General features: G+C 39.0%; 1 protein-coding gene across 2 annotated transcripts in view; it reads left to right on the forward strand.

The window, feature by feature from the left end:
* The window catches only part of tgfbr3 (transforming growth factor, beta receptor III), a 76,365-nt gene that overhangs the window by 36,662 nt on the left and 14,286 nt on the right, over nt 1-25,417 (forward strand). For both annotated transcript variants that reach the window (XM_008407757.2, XM_008407756.2), the window contains exons 4-10: nt 5,073-5,210; nt 15,541-15,724; nt 19,278-19,434; nt 19,850-19,997; nt 23,324-23,501; nt 23,583-23,842; nt 24,937-25,092. In XM_008407757.2, coding sequence (XP_008405979.1) covers nt 5,073-5,210; nt 15,541-15,724; nt 19,278-19,434; nt 19,850-19,997; nt 23,324-23,501; nt 23,583-23,842; nt 24,937-25,092 — 1,221 coding nt within the window. The remainder of the gene's footprint in view (nt 1-5,072; nt 5,211-15,540; nt 15,725-19,277; nt 19,435-19,849; nt 19,998-23,323; nt 23,502-23,582; nt 23,843-24,936; nt 25,093-25,417) is intronic.

The raw sequence follows: 25,417 nt of genomic DNA on the forward strand, positions 1-25,417 counted from the left end.
GCAACCACCAGGACGTGGAGATGTAACTGTCTCATAAAGCACCCAACTGTGGAATGATTCTTCCAGCTCTGGCCAGTTAGCTTTACACCTGTGCTTAGCTTTCCTAGCGGCTACAGAAGGTAATGTTTAAGCCTTGGTTCATGTCCATCATCATGAATGAACATTTAATGCATCAGTATATANATATCCATTCATTCTGTAAATCCTTGCTTAATGGCTCCATTAAATAAAAACAGACAAACTTGGAAACTTCTAAGAACTCCTTTTGCAGGCATTTTTCATTAGAATACATTATTGTTACTCAGAGGGGATAACATTAATCAAATAACAGCAATAACACCTCTGATTAGACTTTTATCACTTTAAATTAAAAAAAGATTAATCATAAGACTCGGTTTCCAATACGAGTCCAGGCCAAGTCTTTCTATTTGCCACTTCAGTGCAATTAGATACTAATTAGCAACCTCAAGTCAAGCCCAGTCCTGCTATCTACCTAATCTCTCAAAAAGAAATTGTCCAGAATTATCACAATTTTTACCCTTTTCGACCCTCATTGCTTCCTGGCAGGTCCCCGTCTCAGCGCTCTGTTTATGCATGTGTGCTCAGGTGACTCACGTCTTCTGGAAATGTTTCTGTCTGGTTTAAAAAATTCCTCCTTTTTTTTAACAAGTCTCCCCCTCGCTCTCATTCTTCTTTTACCCCCCTGTTCCATCTCTCAAAGCCAGGACCTCAAAGCCAAGCCAGGTATGATTATATCTCGGTTGTTGTTATTCTCAGAGGAACAACACTTTTCCCAGTGTCTGGAGTAAAGATGGCGTGAAGAAGAGGAGGTGGAGCGGGGGGATCTGGAGGAAAGACAGCGAGTCTGTGATCTGTTTATTTAGATCCTCATCCAGATTGCCTCATAGATAAGTGTTTGGTAATTTCTTCCATTTTCATGTCTCAAAGGAAAGGAAGGATTCTTGCAGCATTGCCGTTTTTAAACGTTCTGCTTTGTGCTCCTCTACTCCAGGGGTAAAATATTTGGGCTTTGATGCTTCTGTTTTCTCTTTTCACAGTGCTGCTCTCTCCTTCTAAATTACTTTATCAGGGACAGATTTTGTAAATGCAGTAGTGGTTTTACTCATACTAATAAAAAAAAAACACTGACGTTCTTAAGTAGAAAACATCTGATCCTAATTTTCAGCCAGAATCTTCAGTGATTACAAGAAAATATGAAATTCTTATTTTTCCTCATTAATGTGATTGCTCTAACTGAAAAATTGAAAACTGACAAATGGCTCTAAGGCTCTGAACCACTTGGTATGAAACAGCCTGGCTTTACAGAGTACACATTTTAAGATTATTCTGCAGCATTTATTGATATATCAATGTCATTCCTTCACAATATGATTACACATTTCAGTGATACAAAACAGCTAATGAATTATACAAACACTTTCATGTATGAATATGAATCTAGAACCTTGCAAAAATATGTTACCTCCTGAAATGTTCCCCTTTTTGTCACCTTACAACCACAACATTCTGCACACTTTTTTTATTTTAGATCTTAGCACAACACAAACCAGTGTATATTTGTTAAATGTATTTAAAATAAAAAAATGTGTGATATTTTTATTCAGACCAGAGAACCTCCTTCCACATGTTTGCCTTGCCATGGTAAAACGTGGTAAACTTCTTACTTTCTTCTTATAACTTATGTCCAAGGGCGGATCTAGAAAAATATTTATGGGGTGGCAAGAGTTCTTAATGTAGCATAGTTAATTATTTTTACGTCTTTCATACTCCTGCTAATTGATATGCATCAATGGACTGGACAGCGCCTATTGCTCGCAATGTGATTCATTGTGTCCAGAAAACCATTTTATCCCAATAAAGGACAAGGAGAAATCTGTCATGAAAATATTACTAGCGCCATCATTTGTTATTAGATTAGAAAACTGATGTTTGATAAATTCTCCATGATACAAATCTATAAACAGTTTAGTTTCTGTTAGTTCTGTCAAGATACAAGGGCGAATTTCTACTTATATTGGTCAATTGTTATATTTTAAATATGCTGTAGGAGCCGTAGTTTGATGACTGTTATAAATATCACCACATTTTGAGAACACCGGGGATTAGCTCAGTTTTTGTCGCTTGTTTTTAGGAATCGCAGCAGCTGCAGTGCGCCACAATAAAGCTGATAAACAGGTGAAGAACCGAACTAGACAGAACCACTTCTGACTGTTTGCAAAGCCAAACATCCAATAAAAGTTCCACCAAGCCACTACCAAGGCACGGGGGTCATGTTTCTCGACACAGGCGAAAGAAGGTTCAATGTCCGAACTTATTGATTGTTCTTGGTGATTTATTTTCCTCTTTCAYCAAACAATTATAGAGATCAAACTTTCATTTGTTCTCATGCTACCTCTCTTGCTCTGGTAAAAACCATCGGTCCCAAACCCAAATGCCTGCTGGTCCTTCTCCAGGCCCCTGCACTTATAGAAAGTGGACTGACCCACATTACTTCTTGTCTAAATTTAGAAAATAAATAAAATCAACAACTATCAACCTACAAATGAACTCTGTAAATAATACAAAAAATAGAAATTTAAGAATAAAGTAAAAAAATTCAAATGGATAAAGAAATAAAGAAAAAATAGCTCCAAAAACTTCTATTCCGCCTTTTCTCGCTCTGTACGTCAGCATTACACACGACCCGTTGCCTTGGCACCCGACAGACAACAAGCTCGAGGAGCAGATAGAGCAGAGATTACCGATCAGGGGAATCAACACCAAAAAGCAAACATTTCCCCCACAAAAAAGTACCAAAAACACTAAAACAGAACATCCAGTCTGTTACATTATATTGTCAGGCTTAATGTCGATATTGTCATTATTAAAAAGTTTTCGCCTGAGCACAGCAGCGGTTGATTAGCTGATTTAAACAGCTGCTCTACTGATGACTTGGTGGGCGGGTTGACCTGTTTTAGTGCTAACGGAACCAAAACACACCGAACTGCGCAGCACATGTTAAGGTTATCAAAGTCAGTAGCAGGCTAACAGTTAGGCTAGTATAACTGACCCACTGCTCACTTGTTCAATGTTTTCTTTAAATTAAAAGTTTTCCTCACCTGTGAAATCTGAAGCCCTTGTTACCATTATCTATGGTTGAATTAACTGCTAAACATTGCGTCCGTTGTTCTGATTCTTAGCGTGATTGTAGTATTTTCCTGACCAATATAACACAAATATTCCTGACTCAATGGACAGAAATGGCGCATGTGTGACTTACGATAAGTCACGTATAATGTCCAGTCCAGTAACATATATATCCATCAATGCTGCTGCCTCGCGCTCTGTCCTTCTCTCGCACTTCCCACTACTTAGCAGTGGGTGTCAAGTTACATTCTGTTGCATTCATTGTTGTCGGAAAAAAGAGTTTCATGCGCTTAATGTCGGATTTGCCATAACTATTTATTGACTTCATAGTCGCCAGCTGGGGTGGCAACAGGGGTGGCAAGGCTCTCGTTTGGGGTGGCAACTGCCACCCCATGCCACCCCAGTAGATCCGCCCCTGCTTATGTCCAACTAATTGTTGTCCTGGTAGCAATTTCTCCAACCTGAGCTGTGGCTTAGTTTTTTGTAGGTTTCCATTTTGTGATAATGGATTGATAAGTAATCAATGTGATGTGCAGAGCTTTGGATACAGTTTTTTCAACAGGCTGTTATTCTTTTATGATTGAGCTCATCTTCATTTAGGTAAATCACATCATATTAAAAGTGAAGCAAAAATAACTGAAGCAGATTCAGACTGTTTTCCTCCGCTACGCTGGAACTAGAATAATAATATACCTAGTCCATGCATGAAAGTGAATTATTGCTCCTCTTTGCTTTGATCCTCACATGGTGAAAATTGCCCTGTAAGAGTTTTGCTACACAAACAGAGAAAGAAAAAGAGTGCAAAGTAAATAACATGTAGTTTGTAAAATGTTAATACAATTAAAGCAGATGTGCAGATTGCTTGAACTTGTCTTTACATCAATCATTCAAATGATTGTCAGTGATCTTTAATAATTAAAGAACATCAAAGTTTAGTTGTTGATTTTCTCAAAAAAACAACAACAAAAAAACAAAATCACATCACTTCATTTGCCTATAAATAGTCTTCATGATAGGTTGTGTTTTCATAAGAAGCAGGACCAATATTTTTGTTAGCTGTAACTGATTAAATTACTTCAAGGGTCGTTAAGTCACATAATGTGGGCTGGGTTTGTGATTTACTGGCTTTTTCTGCTGACACACTGGATGGGGCTAATTGGATTAACATGAGCAAAAGGAGCCTTTCAAGACGAAGAGTGTGACTGTCAGCTCACTAAATCTTTCAGCCAGTCCCCAAAACAGCCTGAGAGAAAGAAAACTCTGGAGGTGCAAAGCTTACAAATCAACAAAGTCTAATTTTAAAAGTTCAGAAAGATAACTGAACAAAGTGGCAGATTTGTGTCAGATGGGTTTGGGTTCAGTGGGCTTATATGCTAAGTTGTATTTAGTCCAAATGATCCAGGGAAGAAGGAAACAAAATAAGGTCACACATGAAAGTTTGTTTTCTTTCCTTCATTCTAGCATTAAAAATCTGTTTGAATAGCATTCTGAGAACCAAACACATAGTTGCATTGCTGTACAGATCACAACAGAGACCAGCCGCTTACTATGCTTTCTGCCTTTAACAAAGACTCCACTGTGTGAGAGTTCAGATCCCTCTGAGGATGCATATCAGAGCAAAACAAGATCCTTTTAGGGAGAACCCAGCGTGCTGTCTTTTTCCACTTTATCAGTAAAGTTCAGAAACAGCCCCAAAAGCCAGATAAAGAGGAACAATCTACAACACAATACATCTGTGTTTACACAATGATAGTCCCTTTGTTTTGCCTATTTCTTGCTAAGGGGAGAAAATCCAAAGGTTTGATGTTGATGTCATGTATTTGTATTTGAAAAGAGATCATGATGTGGGTTCCGCCGCTGTGAAAAGGAGACCTTGCTGTCTTTCTCATGGGAACGCTCTGTTTCTTATTTCCTCCTCTCACCAGGTTGAGCTGCATCTCAAGCCCATCCAGTCCGTGCGCCAGCACCAGAAGCGCTTGGTCTTTGTGCTTAACTCCCCCCAACCTGTGATATGGAATGTTAAGGCAGAGAACCTGGCCTTGTACATCCATCATACCTTTCATGTGAGTCCAGCATCACTTAAAGCCTTTAAATCCCTCTTCCTCAAGCTTTGTGTTCATTTCCTCACTGTCTTCCCTTCCCGGTTGCCTATGTCTATGACTAAAATATTTGATGCATCGCAAATCTGCAGAGGAGCCTGGCCTGTGATGTGAAAATGATAGGCGTATTCAGTGCAGCAAGATATCAATCTTCTTTTATTTGTTTGGGAATTTACAGTTACAGTTCTTACAAGTCATTTTGTAATTGTTTTTGTCACAGTTAAACAAATTTTATTCAAGCAGGTCTTTGGGTTAATTTTTTTCCACAGTAGTTTTGGCCATTCTTTGATGCAATTGTTGTCCAGGCTCTTTCTCATTTTTGAATCATAAACACTGACTCTGAGTGAGGCAGATGTGACCTGCAGTCCTCTACATTCCTCTGTAGACTCCTGGATGAGTTAATAATACACTCTTAATGTAATTTTGGTTGGCCAGTCACTCCTTGAAAATTTCACCACTGTTCATAATTTTTTTCCATATGTGAATAATGGCTCTTTCTGTCCAGAAACATGATAGATGGCTTGGTGCCTGCATTTTGTATTAATTCATGCACAACAAAAAAGCAAAAACACATACAATCTTCACTGCATTAATACAAAGACTGCAAAAACAGTTTCTGCTGCAGATATCTTGGTACACTTAAAATAAGTCAAAATTGACTTAGATGTAACTATTCAGTGAGATATAGGAGCTTGTTTTTATGAAAAAGTACAAGTTCCATTGGAAAATTATTTCACAAATAATGTCTTAAAATTAAAATTGTCTTTCAACTTAACTAGTATTTTTTCATCAATATTGTAGGATTATGCAATAGGAAATATTGACTTAAAACAAAAATTCCTGTAGTATAGGTATTATTGTTGCTGAAAATACTCAAACAGCATTAAATATTTACAGGATCACCTTAATCTTTCTGAGGGTTCTGCAAAGGTCAACAACTGATTGGCAGGCTCTCGTTTCTCTTTGCCAGCATGAAAGAAACGTATTTGATATTATTTGGCACTAGGAGTTACCGCTTCTTAGAACAATTGGAAACAACAGTCAAAATCCTAAAAGGAGAGTTGTATATTCACACAAGCTGGGAAAGTATTTTAAAGCCATTTTAAACAGCAGTGAATTTAGATCATCAGTTCAAACAACTTTACATAAATAGAAGTTCTTTTGATGTGTCACCAAGTTGCCAGGGTCTATATAAAGGCCCAAACTACCACCCAGCGATCCAGTACTCACCACAGCTCAAGCTTGCCATGAACGGTAAAGAGCTTGGAAGCCAGTGTCCCTCTCTACTGAAGAGAAGTGATTCTTTGTATTCGCATGGAAATGGTTCCTACCAAGATGGAACCAAAGTCAAAACTTTGAAGCTGAACTGAAATTTGCAACAACCAAATTGGCAAACCAAACCGATTTTGAGAGAGAAAAAAAAAGACTTGAGAGGTTTGATCAGTTGAGAAGATGGATGTTTGGAGGTATCAAGGTAGTCTGCATGAGGAGGGCAGACTACCTCACTTTACATCATTGGCTAGACAGCCAAAACCTTGATGTGTGTTTAAGGTCCATTGACCTTAAACACACATCAGAATTGGTTTGGAAGTGATCAAAGCAGACTACCATTAGGATGATCTCTTCAACACATTTACAGTTTGTGGGTTATGCTTGTATCCTCAATCTGTTCCAGGAATAAAATCAGTTTAAATGAGCCCCAATAATTCTGCCAAGTAGAGTGGTCAAATATTCAACCAGAATTATGGCTGAATGTTGCTGATGGCTATAAAAAGTTTGTGGTTGAGGTGCATCTTGCTATGTAAGAAACAGTTGCTTGCTGGGTAAATTATTCTACACTATATAAAGAATTTAAATAATTAAAATCCCAAAATGAATGTGTTTATCATTCTCCTGAGGAGTGGCAGTAAATGTTCTAGGATTCAGGTCTTGTTTTGTAGGAGTTGATTAGTTCCCCCGCACCTCCCACTTTTTTTTTTTTCTGTTTAGTACCTTAGCTGAACAGGAGTTATTGTTAGAATCAGGGTACAATTGGTTGAGAAAAATGAAAATATTTAGCAAGGAATATTTAGCAACGGATATCTTGGTTTAGCCAGAACCGGGTCCCTGAGGGAGCCAGCAATATTTAGCAAAGGTACCAGGGGGCCTCTTTGGGAAATTTAATAGAAAACGGCCTAAAATGGTCTTCTTTAGTGCTCTTGTTGAAATCCTGTGTATCACACGAGAAGAATTGTCACAGAATGCAAACCAGAAGCCTAGGCCAAGCCCTTATTATGTTATATGAAAATCTTTTTTTTTTTCCCTCTCCGCTTTTGCCTTCCTGTGGTCTAAAGGCTTTTCTGTGTTTTGGCCTTCCCAGAAGCAATCGTATCGTTTTCAATTGCATCTTAACACCACGGCATTGTGGAGGAATGCAGCATCAGGTACACAAATGATTTCCACATGTCCTCAAGTGTTTCCTGCTTACTTCTCCAACGCAAAACATCCTGCTGTAAAAGCCAGCGCGACGCGTACCGGCTGCAGAAACGGCGCACTGTATAGCGGCCCGTCTATAAACGCATTCATTACGTTAAGAGCTGTGTTCCACCCACATATTTTGTGTGTCCCAGCCTATTTGACATTTAGAGGAGAGTATTAATAAGCCTCTGCTAGACCTTATGAAACTTCTTTCCACTTGCGTGACTTGGACTTTCATCACTCAGTAATATTAGTAATCTTCACCTCCACATAAAAGTGCTTCCTGCACAATAATGTTTCTGTGTAGTAGCTATGATGTTTTTTTTTAAACTGCATTTCATCTAATATTAAGCTCTTTTAATAAAATATTTTAAAGCAAATGGCTTTCAAAACAATATACATGCCTAGCGTCATATGCTTTTATGTTCTGTAATGCAAATATTCTCATGTCTAACAGAATGATGCATTCAATGCAGATGGATGTGCATTTGGCCTGGGAGTCTGTGGGGACCAGCAGGCCAGTGTCAAAGTAAATGCCTCCACTTGTCAGTAGTGGCAGACAGAAAACAGCTGAGAAGCGTCATTAAAACATGTAGTGCAGGCAGAGCTGCTGCTGTGTGTCTAACAGTGTTGAACATCATTCCCCAGCAAAGTCATCGGTTTTAACTTCTGCTTCAGCTTCAGCTTCAAGGGAGAAAAAAAGGCTTAAGAAGAACCACGTATCTGTATTTAATTCGGATTCTATGTTGCTGCCATGCCTATGTCGGTCTGTCACAGAAGATGCCGATAAACTACACTGACTTTTGTGGTTGAAACGTGACTTAATCTGAGAAAAGCTCAAGTGGTATGAATAGTTTTGCAGCGCACTGTACGTCTCTGTGTTGTAGGAATATATATCAGACATATCTGACAATCAAAAGTATATTCACTGAGTGAAAGCCAAAGTGTCAGCTTTCACTCTTAGTGCTTTTTCTCCTGGTATTCGTCAGATGCACAATAGCCGGGTCGTTAAGTGTGGAAACTTAACAGTGGAGCGGGAGGCCCCTGCAGTCAGACAAAGCTGAGCTAATGGTTTTACTGACTCCACGGGCCCCCACCGAATTAGGTGTTAACTATTTCATGTTTGAGTGACAGCCCAAGAGCCTTCTGGTATTAGAAGCTGCCGGTTTCTTGTTCACCCACCTGACTTGCTTGCTGGAATATAAGCCAGAGGAGTCCCAGGCACCGATCTGCTTCTCTGCTTCTATCCACTGTGACACCTCCTTAACATGCCACAAACTTGGAACACCTTGCAACACATTGTTGACGGAACAATCTGCTCTGCGCTTCACTGGTGATATTAGAAACTAGAAGGCCACTGAGACATGCTTTGTTTCTCAGTTACACTCAAACTCCTACATCAAATTTAAAGTTGTTCATTTCTGGGATGTGACAGCAATGAAAAAATATTGCTCATAGCAATATTCCTTGCTGTGAAATATTGTCCCAAATTATCCCTGCAACTTGGGAAAGTTACAGTAAAACTATTAAAACTTAAAGTGAAATAAAAAAAATTTAGAAACTGAAACACAGAATTAATTACAGGATTATGTTTTTGACACTCAGAGTTCTTTTTTTAATTTTCTTTGACTGACGGCACAGTGCAAAAGTATTCATAACCCCTTGCATTTTTTTTTCCTTTTTCTTTTTACTATGAAAACTTCAAAATAGTGGGGTGTTTTTGTAGGCCTGGCGATAACTGGAATTTATCGATTAAGCAGAAAAATGCAATGTTTGGAAAAATTTAGATTTTTTTTTTCACCAGTGCACTCTTTGGGTTTTCAAAGTTTGGAGTGATGTTAGCTCACCCATGAACTACCATATTGGTGACAAGCATGTTTTACAACTTCTATTTATTTTTGATTCCTTGTGTGAGATTAACTCACACAAGGAATGATGGAAATAAAAGTCAGTTTTTTAAGATATTTTGGGTCGTTTGTTAAAAAGCTTTAAGAAAAAAATGAGGGGAAAGAAATCAAATTTGGTGTAAAACATTTTTTTGATTTTATTTTGAAGCCGTTTCACCCAGCCCTATGTTTTTGTATTCAGCCTACTGAGTCAATACTTTGTAGAAGAACCTTGTACATTTTCTCAAACGTCTACCCACCCTTTTACTTCATAATAGCTCTGAAATTCAAGTCTTGCCACAAATTCTCAACTGGATTTAGTTCTAGATTTAACCTTTGACATTCCAACCCAAGAATAGACTCTATATAAACCAGTCGTGGCCAAAGTCGGTCCTGAAGGGCCGGCATCCTGCATGTTTTAGTTCTCCCCCTGGTTTAACAGACCTGGATCAAATGATGGCTCATTAGAAGCCCTAAGAAGAACATTGACATGGTGAAAAGGTTATTACTACCACCAAGGAGAGAACTGAAACCTACAGGATGCCGGCCCTCAAGGACCGACTTTGGCTACCACAAATATAAACTTTTATGCATCAGACTTTAGTCTTCATAGTCTTGTGTACTGCAACTTTTAGATGTGTCTCTGCTCCAACATACCTGAATCGAATAACTCGATTGCTTCCTCAGCATGGAGCTATGTTCTTCAGAGACTGCTGCTGATCACTTGATTATTTGATAGGTGTGTTGAAGCTGCAGCATATCCACAAGCTGCCGATCTCCATTTATCACCTCTTGTAGGTGGGGCAGCAAACATGTGGGAAAAAGAAAAGAAGAGCTAAGTTTGAGCTTTATGCTGGATATTTCAACCCACCGGTTAGCTTCCGTTACTCCACCTTCTAAAAGAAAGACAATAGAACTTGGAATAAGTTCTGCCATTCCTTTTTCCTGGTCTGAGTTCTCTGTAGACTTAATTGACTCACTGGCAAAGCTTCATAGATGTTGAGTACACTGTTGCTGTTGGCCACTGGACCCTGTCAGCTTTTACTATGCCAGAATCCAGACTTTTGTTGTAAAACATGCTCTCTGCAGTATTTTTTGTCAATCAGCAGCAGCCAGGAATCATCCTGGTTATGGAATGACATGAAATATGAAGACTGAATAGCAACCAGTTTTTATTTTTATCAAGGGAGAGCAGGATCTGAAGTGGGACACATGTGCAGAGCGTGCTGTGTTGACTTTGTGGTCAAATGTATATATTTCTTTTGGAGGGTTTGGTTTTGTTGGGTGGCTGGGGAGGGGGCTCACTTGCATCTTTGAAAGTCTTAATCTGAAGCAAATGTTTTATGCCTCTTGATGGAACAACACTGTAAATTTTGGTCGTTGGCTTGTGTGTTGGTCATTGTTTGTTAGCCAAGATTCGCCTCTTTACTCCCGTGTTTCTTTCATTAGCTGAAAGCTTGTAGTCTTGAGTTCTCGCATGAGCACTTCCCTGTAACTGTTAATGGAAACCATGGGTATTCACTACTGGGTTTGATTCAGACGTGGGGACGTCAGAACGCTCCAGAGTGGCGCGGAGACATATGGTACTGTTTTCTCCACCGCGGGGGCCCCTCCGGTTTTCAAAAACAGTGAACCCTGGCATTGGCTCCCCCACATCTCATCAAGAAAAAGAGGATGAAATCAGTCACAAAAAGGCCTTCATCACATTAGTACCACCAGAGAGTTACTGTGTGTTCATTTAATCTATTAGGCCTTTCTGCACATTCCACCACCCTCTTCTGTTTGCAACACCTCATGTTTTCTGCTTTTTTTTTTTTTTGCCGTTTCCCAGACTCTGGGTGTTGCTCAGTGAAATCTTCCAGCACTTGGGTAATTGATCTCAAACATTTGGTATGCACTTCTCCTTTTTGATGTACATGTGGCTACACTATGTTGGAAGAGTTGGAAGGATATATACTCTTACATGTTTTCGACCACACAAGACAGATAGTGTCAACAGATTATTATTTTCTTTTTTAAATTTTGTTGAGGTTAATGAAGCATTATGACTTTATAATGAGTGGAATGTGCAGCTGTAGTTATGATTTGGTCTTCTCTCTCATAAATCAAAGATTTTCCCTTTTATAAAATTACAAGGAATTATCTGATGCTATTAATAACTCTGCCAAACATTTCAGATTTACTTGTCTACCAGCATTATGTGCAGTGTCCTGCTTATATTCTACAAGCAGAACACTGCGCACCAGATTCAGCCAAAATTACAGAAGATTATTTGCCTTAAGCAGCTTGACAAGCATCTCCTTTGTTAAAAGCACCAATACAGAAAATTAACTAAGACAGAACTTCTTCAGTAAGTTCTCTAAACCTTAAAATGTAATTTGAAACTAAGCAAACCAGCTTACAGTATTGCATTTACTACAAAAAACACAAACTGAATACTTGGACTACAGACTAACCTAATTGTCATCAGGTTTGTAAATATTGAATCTGCTGTAAAGTGTTTTGCTATTCAGAGGAATTTGTTGTTCTCTAAAGGGAGAACATCCTGTGACCTCAAAACCAAATCATCACCATCGCCATCATTGGGTGGAGGAGTTTGTCCTTTAGATTTCTTCCAATGTGCTGCTGTGTTTTGTGGCCAAATATTTCTACTTTGGTCTTATGGGTCCAAAGGGCGATGTTCCAGTCTTATAGCTCATTCAGACCTTACTTCACAAACCAAACCGGTACTACGGTTCTGTTTTCTACAAAGATACTGTATGTTCTGACAACACTTTAAGTCTTACCTGTTCAGTTTTTTGTTCTGGTTCCAGTAACATGAACTTTAACACATGACCACTCAAGCCTCCAAAGTCTGAAATGGAGTTTGTAGACTTTCTTGCAGCACCTTTTATGATTCAACAGTTTGATCTTGACGTCAGCTTATTGTGAAATCTGCTTCCCGAAAGACTAGCAGATGTGTTAACTGCTTGGAAACTATGAATAATCTGTTTTCTTACTATATTTTCACTTACAATACTTTGGAACAGGTTTGTAATCCTGAAATCAAAGGTTCATGTACTTCTTCCCATTAGGAAAGTATAAGGCAAAAAAAATGTCATTACTTGCTAATTCATTGGTTGCCGCCAACAATTTCTACAATTCTGAATAGTTGGGTTTCAGTCCCTGTTCTGATTCTTTGTAGTGCCTTGGAAGAATTCCTCTCAATTTAAGGCAGCCTGCAGATTTTATATAGCACATTGCTCCTTTAAAAATAATCCACATTTAGAAAATACTTGGGAGTGATCGCTATAGATTGCTTAATAAGCATTGGGCTCTGATTTATTGAAGTTCTTCTTTTCAGGGAAATGCAGCTTCAGAAGTTGGATGTCTTCACCTTTGAATTTTTCAGCAAGCTGTGTTTATCTATACTGCAAACATGGGTCCATATGCTACAAAAAGGCAATAGTTGGATTTTAATAAGGCAATTTACTTTATGAGTGCGCAATCTACAGACATAAAACTACAGCAGCTTAAGTAAATAATATGCTATATAGCCTACTTATATTTATGAATTTTATTTAAGCAAGTGGCTTAAATTGCTCTTTGTTTTTTTTTTTCAGCTCCGTTTCATCTGTCAGCTAAGTCAAGACGGAATGCGAGTGGAGAAAGTTAGTTAAAGCCCAGAGTGGGTCCCTCGCTTCCCTGTCTCAGATTCCTGAGGTTTTCAGCTCTCTGGAAGGCCTGGAGCTAATTTGACTTTCAGGCTTTCCCCCTGTAATTCTCTGAGACTAATTATGGTCGTATTCCCGCAATTAAACTGATAAACTCTGCTGAGCTTGGCAAGAATAGTGAAGAAACTCCACCCCTGCTTCTCAGCAGCTCCGGGCTCCACCCATTCGCTTTTCGTAATCTTCCCCTCTGCAGCTTCTCGTTGTAGTAAAGTCACTAAAAATAAAGTCAAAGCGAATCCGGCGACAGAGTCTGTGTGGAGAATTTACAGCCTCCGGTGACAATGCCAGGAACATGGAGAGGAACGTCCAGAGGTCAGACAGATGTTGCCCACGAGGATAAAAAAAAAAAAGAAATGCACATCTGCTTGACTTAAACACCACAAAGACTCATCGCTATATTATTATTAAACTTGATGACCATTAAGGGGTAACTTTGTTGCGTTGCTATAAAAAGGTCTTGCGTAATATGCTTGGAGTGAAATGCATTTAATGTTTTAATTGGGACTGCCTTGACTGTCTGAGTACACACACACCGACTGGGCTACACTGGAAGAAAGAAAAATAAGCACAGAAATAAAATGAGGTAGAGTGTCTACGCCATACTCTTGGAGTCATTTGGTTGTTAGGTAGCCTTCCAGCACATGGAAATGTTTATCTCTGTGCAGTAAGGCACATGGTTGAGCTGCATTATATGCCAAAGGTGGGCCTTCCTAAATATATTCTGGCCAGTCTTACTTTGTCTACTTTTGTTTTTCATTTTACAAATCAGACTGGAACACTTTTACTTGCTACACATACGTGTGGGTCTGTGTTCTTCTGGGGGTGGGCTCTGTCTAATGGTTTATTTGCTGTGAAGTACTTTCGTGCTCCCCAACCTCTCGTGGATATTTTGAAAACACACCTACGACATTCTACTATGGTGTAAACATTGAAAACCAGACACCACACCAAGTTCAGGGACGTGGGTAGAAAACAGGCAGAGCATATTTGTGGAAGCTGTGCAGTAATAGCTTGGGCATAGTGAGGGATTGGTTTCCACCATGTTTAAAGAGGTGGCTTAATTTTCAAAACAGACCGTCACCATGTTCTTTTTTAGCCCCAAATGTCTCAGATGAAAATAGACCTAAAACAGCCATTTTGAGTTGGTCTACTTGTCAGGAGGAGATGTGGTGGTAGGTGAGGAGATGACGCTTAGGCCCAGGTTGTGACGGAAAATGATGAATTTAATGACAAAGAACTCAACAAGGAACAACAGGGAAACAGCACGAGGAAAAACTGGCAGCACGGAGACAGGTGACATCAATCGACATTCAATTGACAAGGACCCGACGAAGARCACAGACAACAGGGGAGACTAAATACACACGGGGCAMTCACGGGAACGAGACACACCTGGGAGACAATCAACGGGGAAAGACGCAGAGAYAGGACTAACAGGGAACAGGATCACACAGAAACTAGAAAATAAACGCATAGAAACACGGATCATGACACTACTAACTCCTCACATCCAGATTTGGTGAACTATAAAGTATTCATATTCCTGAAAGTTTTCCACATTTTGTCTCATTACAATCACAAACTTCTAGGTATCTCACTGTGATTTTATGTGACAGACTAACACGAAGTAGTGCATTATAATGAGGTGAAGGAACATTTTTCAAAAATAAAAACCAGAATTCCTGTGGCATGTGTTTTCATTCAACCTCCATTCAGTAAGAGGTGGAACCACCTTTCTATGCCAATGCAGCTTCATGTCTTTTGGGCTCTAGTGGCTCTAGTAGTTTTATACATCCATATGGCAAACATTCTGCTCATTATTCTATGCAAAACAGCTCATGCTCAGTGAGATTGGATGGAGGACACTTTAGGCAATTTTCAAACTTTGCCACAGAGTCCCAACTGGATTTAGTTTTGGACTATGACTAACACTTGAACATACCTCAATCTGTACCATTCCATTGTAGGTTCGGCTGTACGTTTGGGGTTGTCGTCCTGCTGGAAGCAAAGATCTAAGTCAAAAAAATAACTTTATTACTAACATTATCGTTTTCAATTAACAATACTATCTCTTAATGACAACCACAGAGACTTTTTTTGTTACAAATTCCTCATGTTGGACACGAGTGTTGTTGCTTAGCTGAAGACAGACGTGGAATAGAACTGACAACAGATTTATTTTTCTTTTCCAACAGCTCCTTTTGTCTCCTAACACTGCTCTCTTTTCTTCTCCTTCAGGTATCACTGGGCTCAGATGTCCACTTTAAACAGGCAAACTTCTCCCTCAACATTCGGACCCAGAAGGAAAACCTTCCCCAAGGCAACGAGCATCTCCTCAACTGGGCCCAGAAGAAGTACAGGGCAGTCACCTCTTTCTCTGAGCTCAGGATGACTCAAGCCATCTACATCAAAGTTGGAGAAGGTGCGCACCAGATTCAGTAAACTCGCAAACATAGCTCTGGGCCCCCGAGCAGCCCCTCGACCCCACTGACCTTTAGCTTGCGTAACTTTTCTTAGCTTTTGTGTTGTGGCCCAGCCTAGAGGTTTACTTTCACTGCACTTGAGAAAAGAACTGCCTTCCCTCAAAAGGAATTCACCTCCTCACACTGTTTTATTGCCCATTTGTGGTTTTTCTTAGTTTGGCTTATTTACAGTGTTAGGAATTATTAGACTCGTGAGGAATGAGGGTTGCATTTGGCAAAACTACAGCAACTTTAAAATAAATAAGTATGATTACACTGGTTTTTAGGTTTCTGGTGGAATTTAATAGCAAACTATTTTCAGCTGTTTATTTAAGATGAAAATTTAAAATTTGTTAAAAATATATATTTTGATGAAATGCATATGTTTTTGGGTTTGCCTGAATATCTTAAAAGATTTATTGAAAAATCAAAGCATGTAACATGTATAATTATAATTTGTTGAAGACCATCAGAGGTTTATTTTTTAAATTATTGACTCTTAATAGCAAGAGCAGAGGTGACATAACCTGCTATAAAACAACGTTTTATTATTGTAAGACAGAAAAAAAGTCTGATTGTCAGCGTCTTATATTGGGGATTCACACAGCTAACTAGCATTAAAACATAAAACAGCGGTCTCTGTATGTTCTAGAGAGTGCTGACTTTTTTACGTCTGAGATTTCCAAAAGACAAAAAGCCTTTTCAACTCCAGAGTGGTTCATAACAGACAAAGGTGAGGGCTCAGAAGAATAAAATTGAACAACTTTGCTGTATTTGGTGATACATTTGGACATGTCTGAATAATAAAAACTGCAGTTTGTCTTTCAGTGATTCTCATATCTTACATGTGCTTTTCCTTGATTAATTAGCAACTCTTGGATACTGAAAATAGATAACTGGCTATTCTATACACACTAACCACATCCACAGGAAGGAGTTCTGTGCTTACTGCATACACTGGTTGAACTCACATGTGGTGCATTAAATCAATATAATATGATATTTCTGTATATTTTTGTTTGTTGTTTTTAAAAACATACAAATTTAAGCAAACATAAATACAGGAAACGAAATGTGGGTAAAAACATACAATTTCAAAGAAACAACAAAATAGCAGGAAGAAGCAATAGCTTATCCAGTCCTGTCTGCAGGTTTACATACAAATTCTCAGTCAAAATAATGATTCAATACTATTTTGATTGAGATATATATGTATACGCTTGTGTATACACATATATTACTGTGTTGTGTACACAGATATGTGAATGCATAGCATACATCAATGTACCTTCAGATGCAAATTTACCCCCATGCCAACTACAGATCAGGGCTTAATATACATTCACAGTTGAAACAAAATGTCAATTTATCTTATTTGTTTTTGTACACAATATTTTTGTCCATATCTGCAATACATTATTTGTGTTTCCATGTTTGTTCTGTAGTCCTATAAAGACAATGTGGGAGAGAAGCTAAAATCTGAAAAAAGATTTAATAGCAAATATGAAGCGCATGTCTTTGTCAAAGAGAGAGAGGTAGAGCGGTGAAGCTGAAAGGGAGCTTGATGTACTCAAGTTGGAATTGTTTCAGACCCGGGGATGAACCATTGAAAGCAACAGGCAGTACACAAGAGAGGTGAAGAAGAATGCAGTCAGGGTGGAATAAATGCAGACACACGTCAAGAGGGATTTGATTGTTGAAACTGCTCAAGTTGTGAGAGACAAGGTTAGAGAGGTAAGCCTGAGTTTGGAGATGTGAAGCTGGATAGTGGATATATGGAATAAAGGATGTTGGATAGAAAACTGCCTGAAGGGAGGAAGACCACAGAGAAGGTTTATGCTGTTATTTGTCATTGGTCTTGATGGGTTTCAAGACTGGTTTGAGACCGCATTTTCACTCTTTGCCTTGTCTCAGTCCTGATTGCATTTTTACTCTGTCTTGTTTCGGTCTTCAACATGCTAGACTCTGAATTTATTCTCAAGATCTCAGGTTTTTTTAATTGGATTGCCTAGCTACATTCAAATGAAATCCATGATTTTTTTGAATATTTTGACACTGCTGCCTGTGCTCCAATGTGACGAGGATGAGATGGGTGGGGGAAAAAATAGGGAGAACAAATATAAATGACAGACAGGAAGAGGTAGTAGGGGCCTCCACCTCTTACCTCCACTTCCTGCAGTTAATGCTAAGTAAGTTAACGTTAGGCTGGATGTGTATGCTGCTCAGAGTTTTCTGGTTTATCACCTGCTTGCCAGATTTATTGGACAGATAGACAGGCACACAAGTTCATATATGTAGTGAAGGAGGATATGCTGAAAGGGTGTAAAAGAGGAAAAGAATAACATGGAATCTGTGACACTGGAGGCTCCCAGGGGAACAGAATAACAGTTACAGTCTTTCAGCCACTATCACATTTCTTTTGTTTTTACTTTGCCCCGTATGTTGGCATATTTGAAAGTTGTCTTACAAATGGGAAAAACAGAAAAAATAAACAAATGTCTTTTCTGAAACATTAAGTACTCTCATTTCTTTGAAGATTACAGTTTATGTGGTGTTGCAGCATTACAAAGAAGAATTTATTTTGACATGTACAGAAACATTCTGTGGGATCCTGGCTTTGCTGGAGATGAAATTGTTTATGCTATAGAAAAAGTGGTATATAACTAAGATCTCATATCATTCTATTCTTTGAAATACAAGATGGATACGCAACAGTGTGATAGAGATAATGAATCATTTCCGCTTTACAAAATACCGTTGTTATCTTTGATTAAGGAGGGTTGGCTTTGTGAAAGAGAGAAACCCAAAATGTTAACATTTCCTGTGAAAGGCATATAGACAAAAGAGAGAAAGAATCAGTAAAGGAGCGACAGCTAAAGAAGCTGTTTTACCGTTCATATGCTGCTTGTACAGTAATCAGACGTCCTATTGAGGTTTGCAGTTCATCAACTCTCAGACAAAGAATATTGTATTTACAAAAAATCTTGTATTTACTGACAATCTTTGCATGCGAATGAAGCAAAGCACACAGGAAATCTTGGCTGCATTATTGCTGCTGATTAGTAAGTCCTCTCTCCTTGTGAGCCTGTGGTAAGCAGAATGGTCTTTCTGCTTTCAAGCAGTTGCCTTGTATCGTTAGAGGCTGTGGTTTGGCAAATCGCCAATTGACATGATTCATACTTCACATAGAGAGCTGTAAATTTCCACTCCTTCACATTTTCTGTGGAGTTTTATGAGGATGGATAGGTTCTTGCTGGGCATCTCAACTGGGCCCATAGACACAGTCTTCCTCAGCATCTAAGGGATTGGTCTAGCCAAGGTCTAATCAAGGTCTAAAATAGGTCTAGCCAAGGTTGATGAAGAACTGGTGTGTGCCAAAGACATTAGACTTTATCTTGGACTTAAAGTTGGTAGGGTTGGCATCTTTTGTAGTTTGTTAATCTGTTTTAGTTTAGATCAGAATACATTTGTAGATGACCCAGCCAATAACACAAACAATTTCTCTCTTCTCAGACTCAGTGCTTTCTGACACTTGCAAGATTGACACCAGGTTCCTGTCTCTGAACTACCTGGGCAGCTATGAGGAGCCACAGACGTCAAAGGGTTGCATCCTGTCTGTGCCTAACAAAGAAGTACACATCATTGAGCTGCAAGCCCCGAACTCCAGCAGGTAAGCAGCCAACGTATCCAAAGCCAAAAGTACATTCTGTCATGGCCTATTTTTAAGGGTAGGATGCTCTCAGTAATCTCTGTTTATTTTGGATTCGAGCAAAGATGACGACAGAGGGGGCTTAGCTGTCCACACAGTGGGGTTCCTTTGAGGAACGTTTTCCAAAACAAGCTCTCAAAGACCAAGCTGTCGCACAATGCCTTCAGTATTTGTTGCAGCAGAATTCAGAAAACACAAGAGTGTAAATCTGGGAACATTTTAGTATGTGTTCAGTATCTCTCCTTGGTGCTATTTCATCTGTGGTGCACATGTCTGTTTTTTTCTGGGAGTGCACCCAGTCTTTTAATTAGTTGGATAGACGTAGGAAGCATGATAACACTACCGTTCTTTTCCATCTTTTGCTTTTTTTTTGTAGCGCTTTCCAGGTGGATGTCATTGTGGATCTAAGGCCTCTGAAGGACGATGACTTGGTGGTGCGAGATGTCACATTGGTGCTCAGATGTGCAAAGTCTGTCCACTGGGTTGTCAAAGCCCACAATATGCGGGGGAATCTGGAGGTTGTGGTAAGAAAAAAATTTACTCTGGCTCACAAGTTGTTACACAGAAAGAAATCTTTACTTTGTGTACCACTTGAAAAGAGATTTGTCACACCAAGATGAGTTTTGAGATGACACCTTGTCCTCATGGCACAACTGGTTTAGAGGAAATGCAATTTCTGCGTTGCTTTGCAGCATTGGTGCTGCTTTGCATCACCTTTGATATGAATCCCAAATAGCATTAGACTCTGGTGCTTTGCAGTACTTTGCAAAAGTATTCACTCACTTTCAATTTTTTTTTTACATTTTGTCATGCAACAACCACAAACGTCAATGTATCTTGTCAGACTTTTGTAGGTAAGACAACACAAAGTAGTGGAAGCAAAAATATGTATTTTTAAAATGGTTTTTGTAACTAAAAGCTGAAGATGTATTTGACCTTCCTGAACTCAGTTTTCATATCCAGTTTTGTGATGGATTTACTTCTGCACATCTGTATAGCTATTGCCCTGCCATACATGCAATTTCAATTTCTATTGAATGTATTATTTTATATGTTTATTGAATATACAACAAATGTACTGTTATTCTGAAGTGTCATTCAGTAAATAATGACACTTTGAACTTTGACTAGGCCATTCTAGAACATGAACATATTCAGTCTTCAATCTAAACCATTCCATTGTTGGTCTGCCCATATGTTTAGGATTCCTTTGTCTTCATGATACTGTTTGTTTTCTATTGTTCTCTAGCAAACCTTGGGACCCTAATAGAACACCTGGATTTATACTGAGATCAAATGACAAAAAGGTGGACTCTGTTTTAAGGATATCAAAATAAAGGGGTCTTAGTCCAAATGCTAACTTTTTTGATGGTTCAGATATTTTTCAGAGCAATGAAAACCTTTTGTCATTTTCCTTCCAGTACTCTGCTATGCACTATGTGGTGTTGATATGTCACTTAAAATCCCAGAAATTTATGTTCTGGTTTGTTGATGTCACTTCATATATGTGAAAAATTCAAAACTAACTTTACCATATGTTACAAACTTCAGCACACGATCCTCAGAGTGGCATGTTAATTATGCACAGCATGAGTATAGCATAATTGCTATTAAGTATTTTTGTGCCGTTCAAGTCTCTATGGCGACTTTAAAAATGTAGCACCTACACAGAAAGAAGAGTGTAGTGGTATATCACGTTGATACATAACTTGCAGTTGGAATTAGTCTCTCGTGTAAATCAGTGTAAAAAAAAAAACTGGAAGAGCCTCATTAATATTCTGCTTTTCAAAATGTCTCATAAATATGTTGGCAGAGGTATTCATTATGTGATGGATTGTCTCTGCTTGTCAGTGTGCTACTGTCTTTCATGCACCTCTAGGCTGTCTTCTTCCAGTATTCATCTCGGGGGAGGTGGGCTGGTGGCTCAACATTTCCTTAGTGTGTGGTAAAGCTAATGCTGCTGCAGCCATGACACCACACTTTTCACAGGCGCTTTGTGTTTGCACAGCTGTTTGGTGGCTGCTTTACATCAAATCAGTCAGATTGCCTGAGTGTAAATCCAGGTCAAACCCTTAGAACTTAATGTGTCAGTGGGAGAACAGTCAGCAGAAAGGTGATATAGGATTAACAACTATGTTTACATAGTGTAGAGTAGAGTTGTGTAAAGGTGAATATTTGTGGGGGTTTTTTACAGTTACTACTGCAACTCATTGTTGCCACCTAGAGTAAACTTAGCCATCAGCAGCTATTGTGTTTAGTTTGTGACCTTAAAATGTAGCACAGAGATAACTGGACTCACATAAACCCCAATCTTTAGCTATTTAAGTTTTCATTTCAATCTGAAATATTTTTACTGTAGCAAACTAGACGTTGAATTTGGGTGGCTTTGGTGAATACATGCCTTATAGCGTATTTAATAGGCATTTGTCAGACAGCATTATCTAGGTAACATTTTAAAAAGGTATGGTTTTAATAGCACTAAAGTTGAATTGTTCATGTACAGTTTGAAGCACTGTCTGAGGAAATGCCAGAGGTACCAGAGGTTTGTTTGGCTGTATTACAGATTACCATAGCAGCGGGAGGGAAGGAGTTGTTGTGGGGTTGGAGGTATGAAGAAGACAAGAAGGCTACCATATGGATGTGCTATCACTGGGGGTGTGCGACGTAATTACTCAAATATGGGAAATTTACGGGAAAATACTAATACGGGAGCATCCCGGGACAGAGGGGTAAAATACAGTAGTTTCCCGGCCAAAAATCACTAGAGCAACATTATCTGTAAAAGAAAAAATATTAATTTCAGATTTCAGAACTCCATTTCAGAAATGAGTTAAAACACACACAAACACGCACGCGCGTACACGCACGCACACACACACAAACACAAACAAAATATACAAATATAGGTACAACATAAAATAAGTGTAATTATTTTTTGACATTTTTGACATGTTTAGGGTCTGTACAGCTCTAACAGTTGTGCTTTTGATGTTGCGGTTCCCTTTGCCTGGTAGCAGTGGTTCATGAAGTTCATGGAGAGGGTGAAACGAGTCTGATGTTCAGAGTCATGTTCCTGCAGCGGTGCTTCCAGCTGCCATATTGCAGCTGGAGTACCATGCAGAAACGCAGTGTGTCAACACATTCCCCACTATCCACAGCTGTTATTAAATCACATCCTTAGTGACATTCTCGTAACACAGTCCACACCAGTGTCTGTGCATGAACACCACTCAGACTGATATTGATATTGTAGTTATCTCTCTGATCAGAGTATTGAAATAGTCACAGAGGAGTCTTCCTGTAAACCAGAATGGCTACAAACAGCTAGTAAAGTCAGTGTAACACTGTAGGCTCCAGGTAAACTACTGTCCTAATCCCAATAACAAACTGCTGACACTTTCACTTGACAGTGAGGGTAGACAGGATGCTGTGCTTGTGCAATCACTGTTTTGTAGATTCTCAGCTATGCAAGTCATTTGATGGCCTAATAAACTTTTGTTGGCGTTGCCCAAGAGGCTTGACTGTGTGGGAAATGACTGTGAGAAAGAACAAATCCTCACACGGTGGGAGAAGCAGGGCAGGAGCCTAAGTTTTAAGAGCAAACTAACAGACTTCTCAGCTCTGATCAGGCTGTTACACGCCCATTACCTCAGCTGCATTCACATGATTCACGCTCACCATAGAAAAAGTACAGGAATGTACTTGATGAATATCCTAATGATGCCGATATACTAAGTTTTTTCTTTTATGACCTATGAAGACCTGATCAAAGTGGAAGGGTGTGGGGGATGGAGGGGGTTAGGGTAAGGGTTAAGAAAAACAAACATCTGATGAAGTGACTATTCCACAGGCTTCTGATACAGTGACCATTAACTCCCAAATGATAGAGACGACTTCCCCCAGACAGCCTTTGCCATCAGGATCACAAGCCTTGATCAAGTGGGCAGTAGAGAACGGCTACAATCCAGTCACCTCTTACACCAGCACCCCTATGGCAAACCATTTCAATATCCGACTGCGAGAGCAAGGTAACCTGAAGGTCACAATCACACCGAAGAGTTACTCTATCTGGTGAAAGTTATCATCACCAGGCTGTGTGTGTCTTCCAGATGTATCGGATCATCTGGAGAGCAGATTGCCTCCTGAGCTGTTCAACCTGCGTCATTTCAGCCCTCTGCCAGAAAAAGGACCTGCAGCACCACGCTCCAGTCTGCCCTTTCCATTTCCTGCACACTTGCCTGTCAGTTTGCCCAACCTGAACTATGACGATGAAGAGCCCGCTGAGGATACAAACTTTTTGGAAGTTGAACTCAGCGTTCAATGTGAAGAAAAGAGGATGGTCGTCAGCATTGACAGAAAGAGCCTGGAGGTGAGTGTTTATGCCTCACAGGACTAGGTACTGATGTCACTTAAAAACAGCTTTTTTGGTATTATTTATTATTCATGCATTGCAGAACCTTATAAAACAGTCAAATCATCTTGCAAAACATAACAAATATAGATAAATACAATTAAAAATATCTGTACATTGATATATTTTGGTACAGGAAATGCTTCAAAATGACTAAATATACCTTGTTAACTGCTTATTTTTATGTTTTCTTTCTATCAAGAAAAACACACCCCACATAGAAAAATAATTTCAATTAAATTTTTTCATCAAGGACAGCACTTTAAACAATGCTACATGTTTAAAACAAAACAGTTGTTATAGTTTTATGGCCAATTTGCAAACTGCAATGTAATAAAAATTATATTGAAGTTAGGGTTGGCCTAATAATGTTTTTGTCAAGTTTTTGTTCATGCGGCACAAACTTAATCTGGCAAACTTTGAATAGAAGGACCAAAAACAGCCCAAATGGCAGACACCCAACAAAGAATGATCTCCCCACTAATTATGAACCTTATTGTTTGTCATCTCCACAGTAATTAACAACAAAACTCTATTGACAATGCTTCAAAAGCTCATAGAATCTCCAAATGAGAGTTATTAAAATGGCAAACATCAACTGATGATGATTATGTGATAACACATATATCTGCGTGTGACATGTCAGTGTATCAGTAATTCCCGTTGTTTGCTTCAGTGTTTCATCTGCTGTGCAAAAACAATGTGAAAGAGTGTCTTGGTCATAAAGAAGTGAAATATTAAATTGTAATGAAGCAAACTGTTTTCACATAGGCTTACACTGAGCCATGCAGTGCTGTAGCAAACATTTGGCACCGAAATGTAGGTACAGCTCAGTCAGTCCACATCACAGAATGGAAACTGGCATACTCTGTAATTAATAGTTGGAGCCAGACCACCTTGTGGGATTTGTTTATTCCTGAGAACTCCATTACACAACCACCACTTTAGCGTTTTTATCCTGCCTTTTACTTTTACAATTCTGAAATTGACTTCATAAAGGCATACTGTACTTGATCTTTATCCAGTGTTGCTGTGTTTGAATGTTTTCCTAGGCAAAAGGATTTGCTAATGCCAGCCTCATGCTGAAAAACCCAAAATGCAAAGCAAAAGTCAATGCAACCCACTACACACTGGAGACACCGCTGACTGAATGTGGCACCATTGAGTTTCCTATGTATAATAGCCAAGATGTCCTTTATATCAACTCTGTGAGTATATGTCATGTCTCTTTTTCTTAAGAAAAGGCCTAACAATGGGGAATGCATATTATTTCAATGACCTAGACTGACTTCATACTACCTTAACTAAGTCTTATGTATTGTTACTTAAACAGATATTTTAAAACATGTAAGTGACTTTCTGTTATAAAGTTGAAAGCTATTGGTATCTTACCTGAAGTAGATAACTCAATCAGACAGGGACCAAAATCAAATAACACCTAAAGTGGCTGGAAGATTATTGCTGGGTCACCAGCTCCTCTATTTCCTCTGTCAAAACTAGAGATGCACCGATTTGTTCCGGTCCTGATATTGG

The sequence above is a fragment of the Poecilia reticulata genome, linkage group LG4 (genome assembly GCF_000633615.1).
Source record: "Poecilia reticulata strain Guanapo linkage group LG4, Guppy_female_1.0+MT, whole genome shotgun sequence".
NCBI lineage: Eukaryota > Metazoa > Chordata > Actinopteri > Cyprinodontiformes > Poeciliidae > Poecilia > Poecilia reticulata.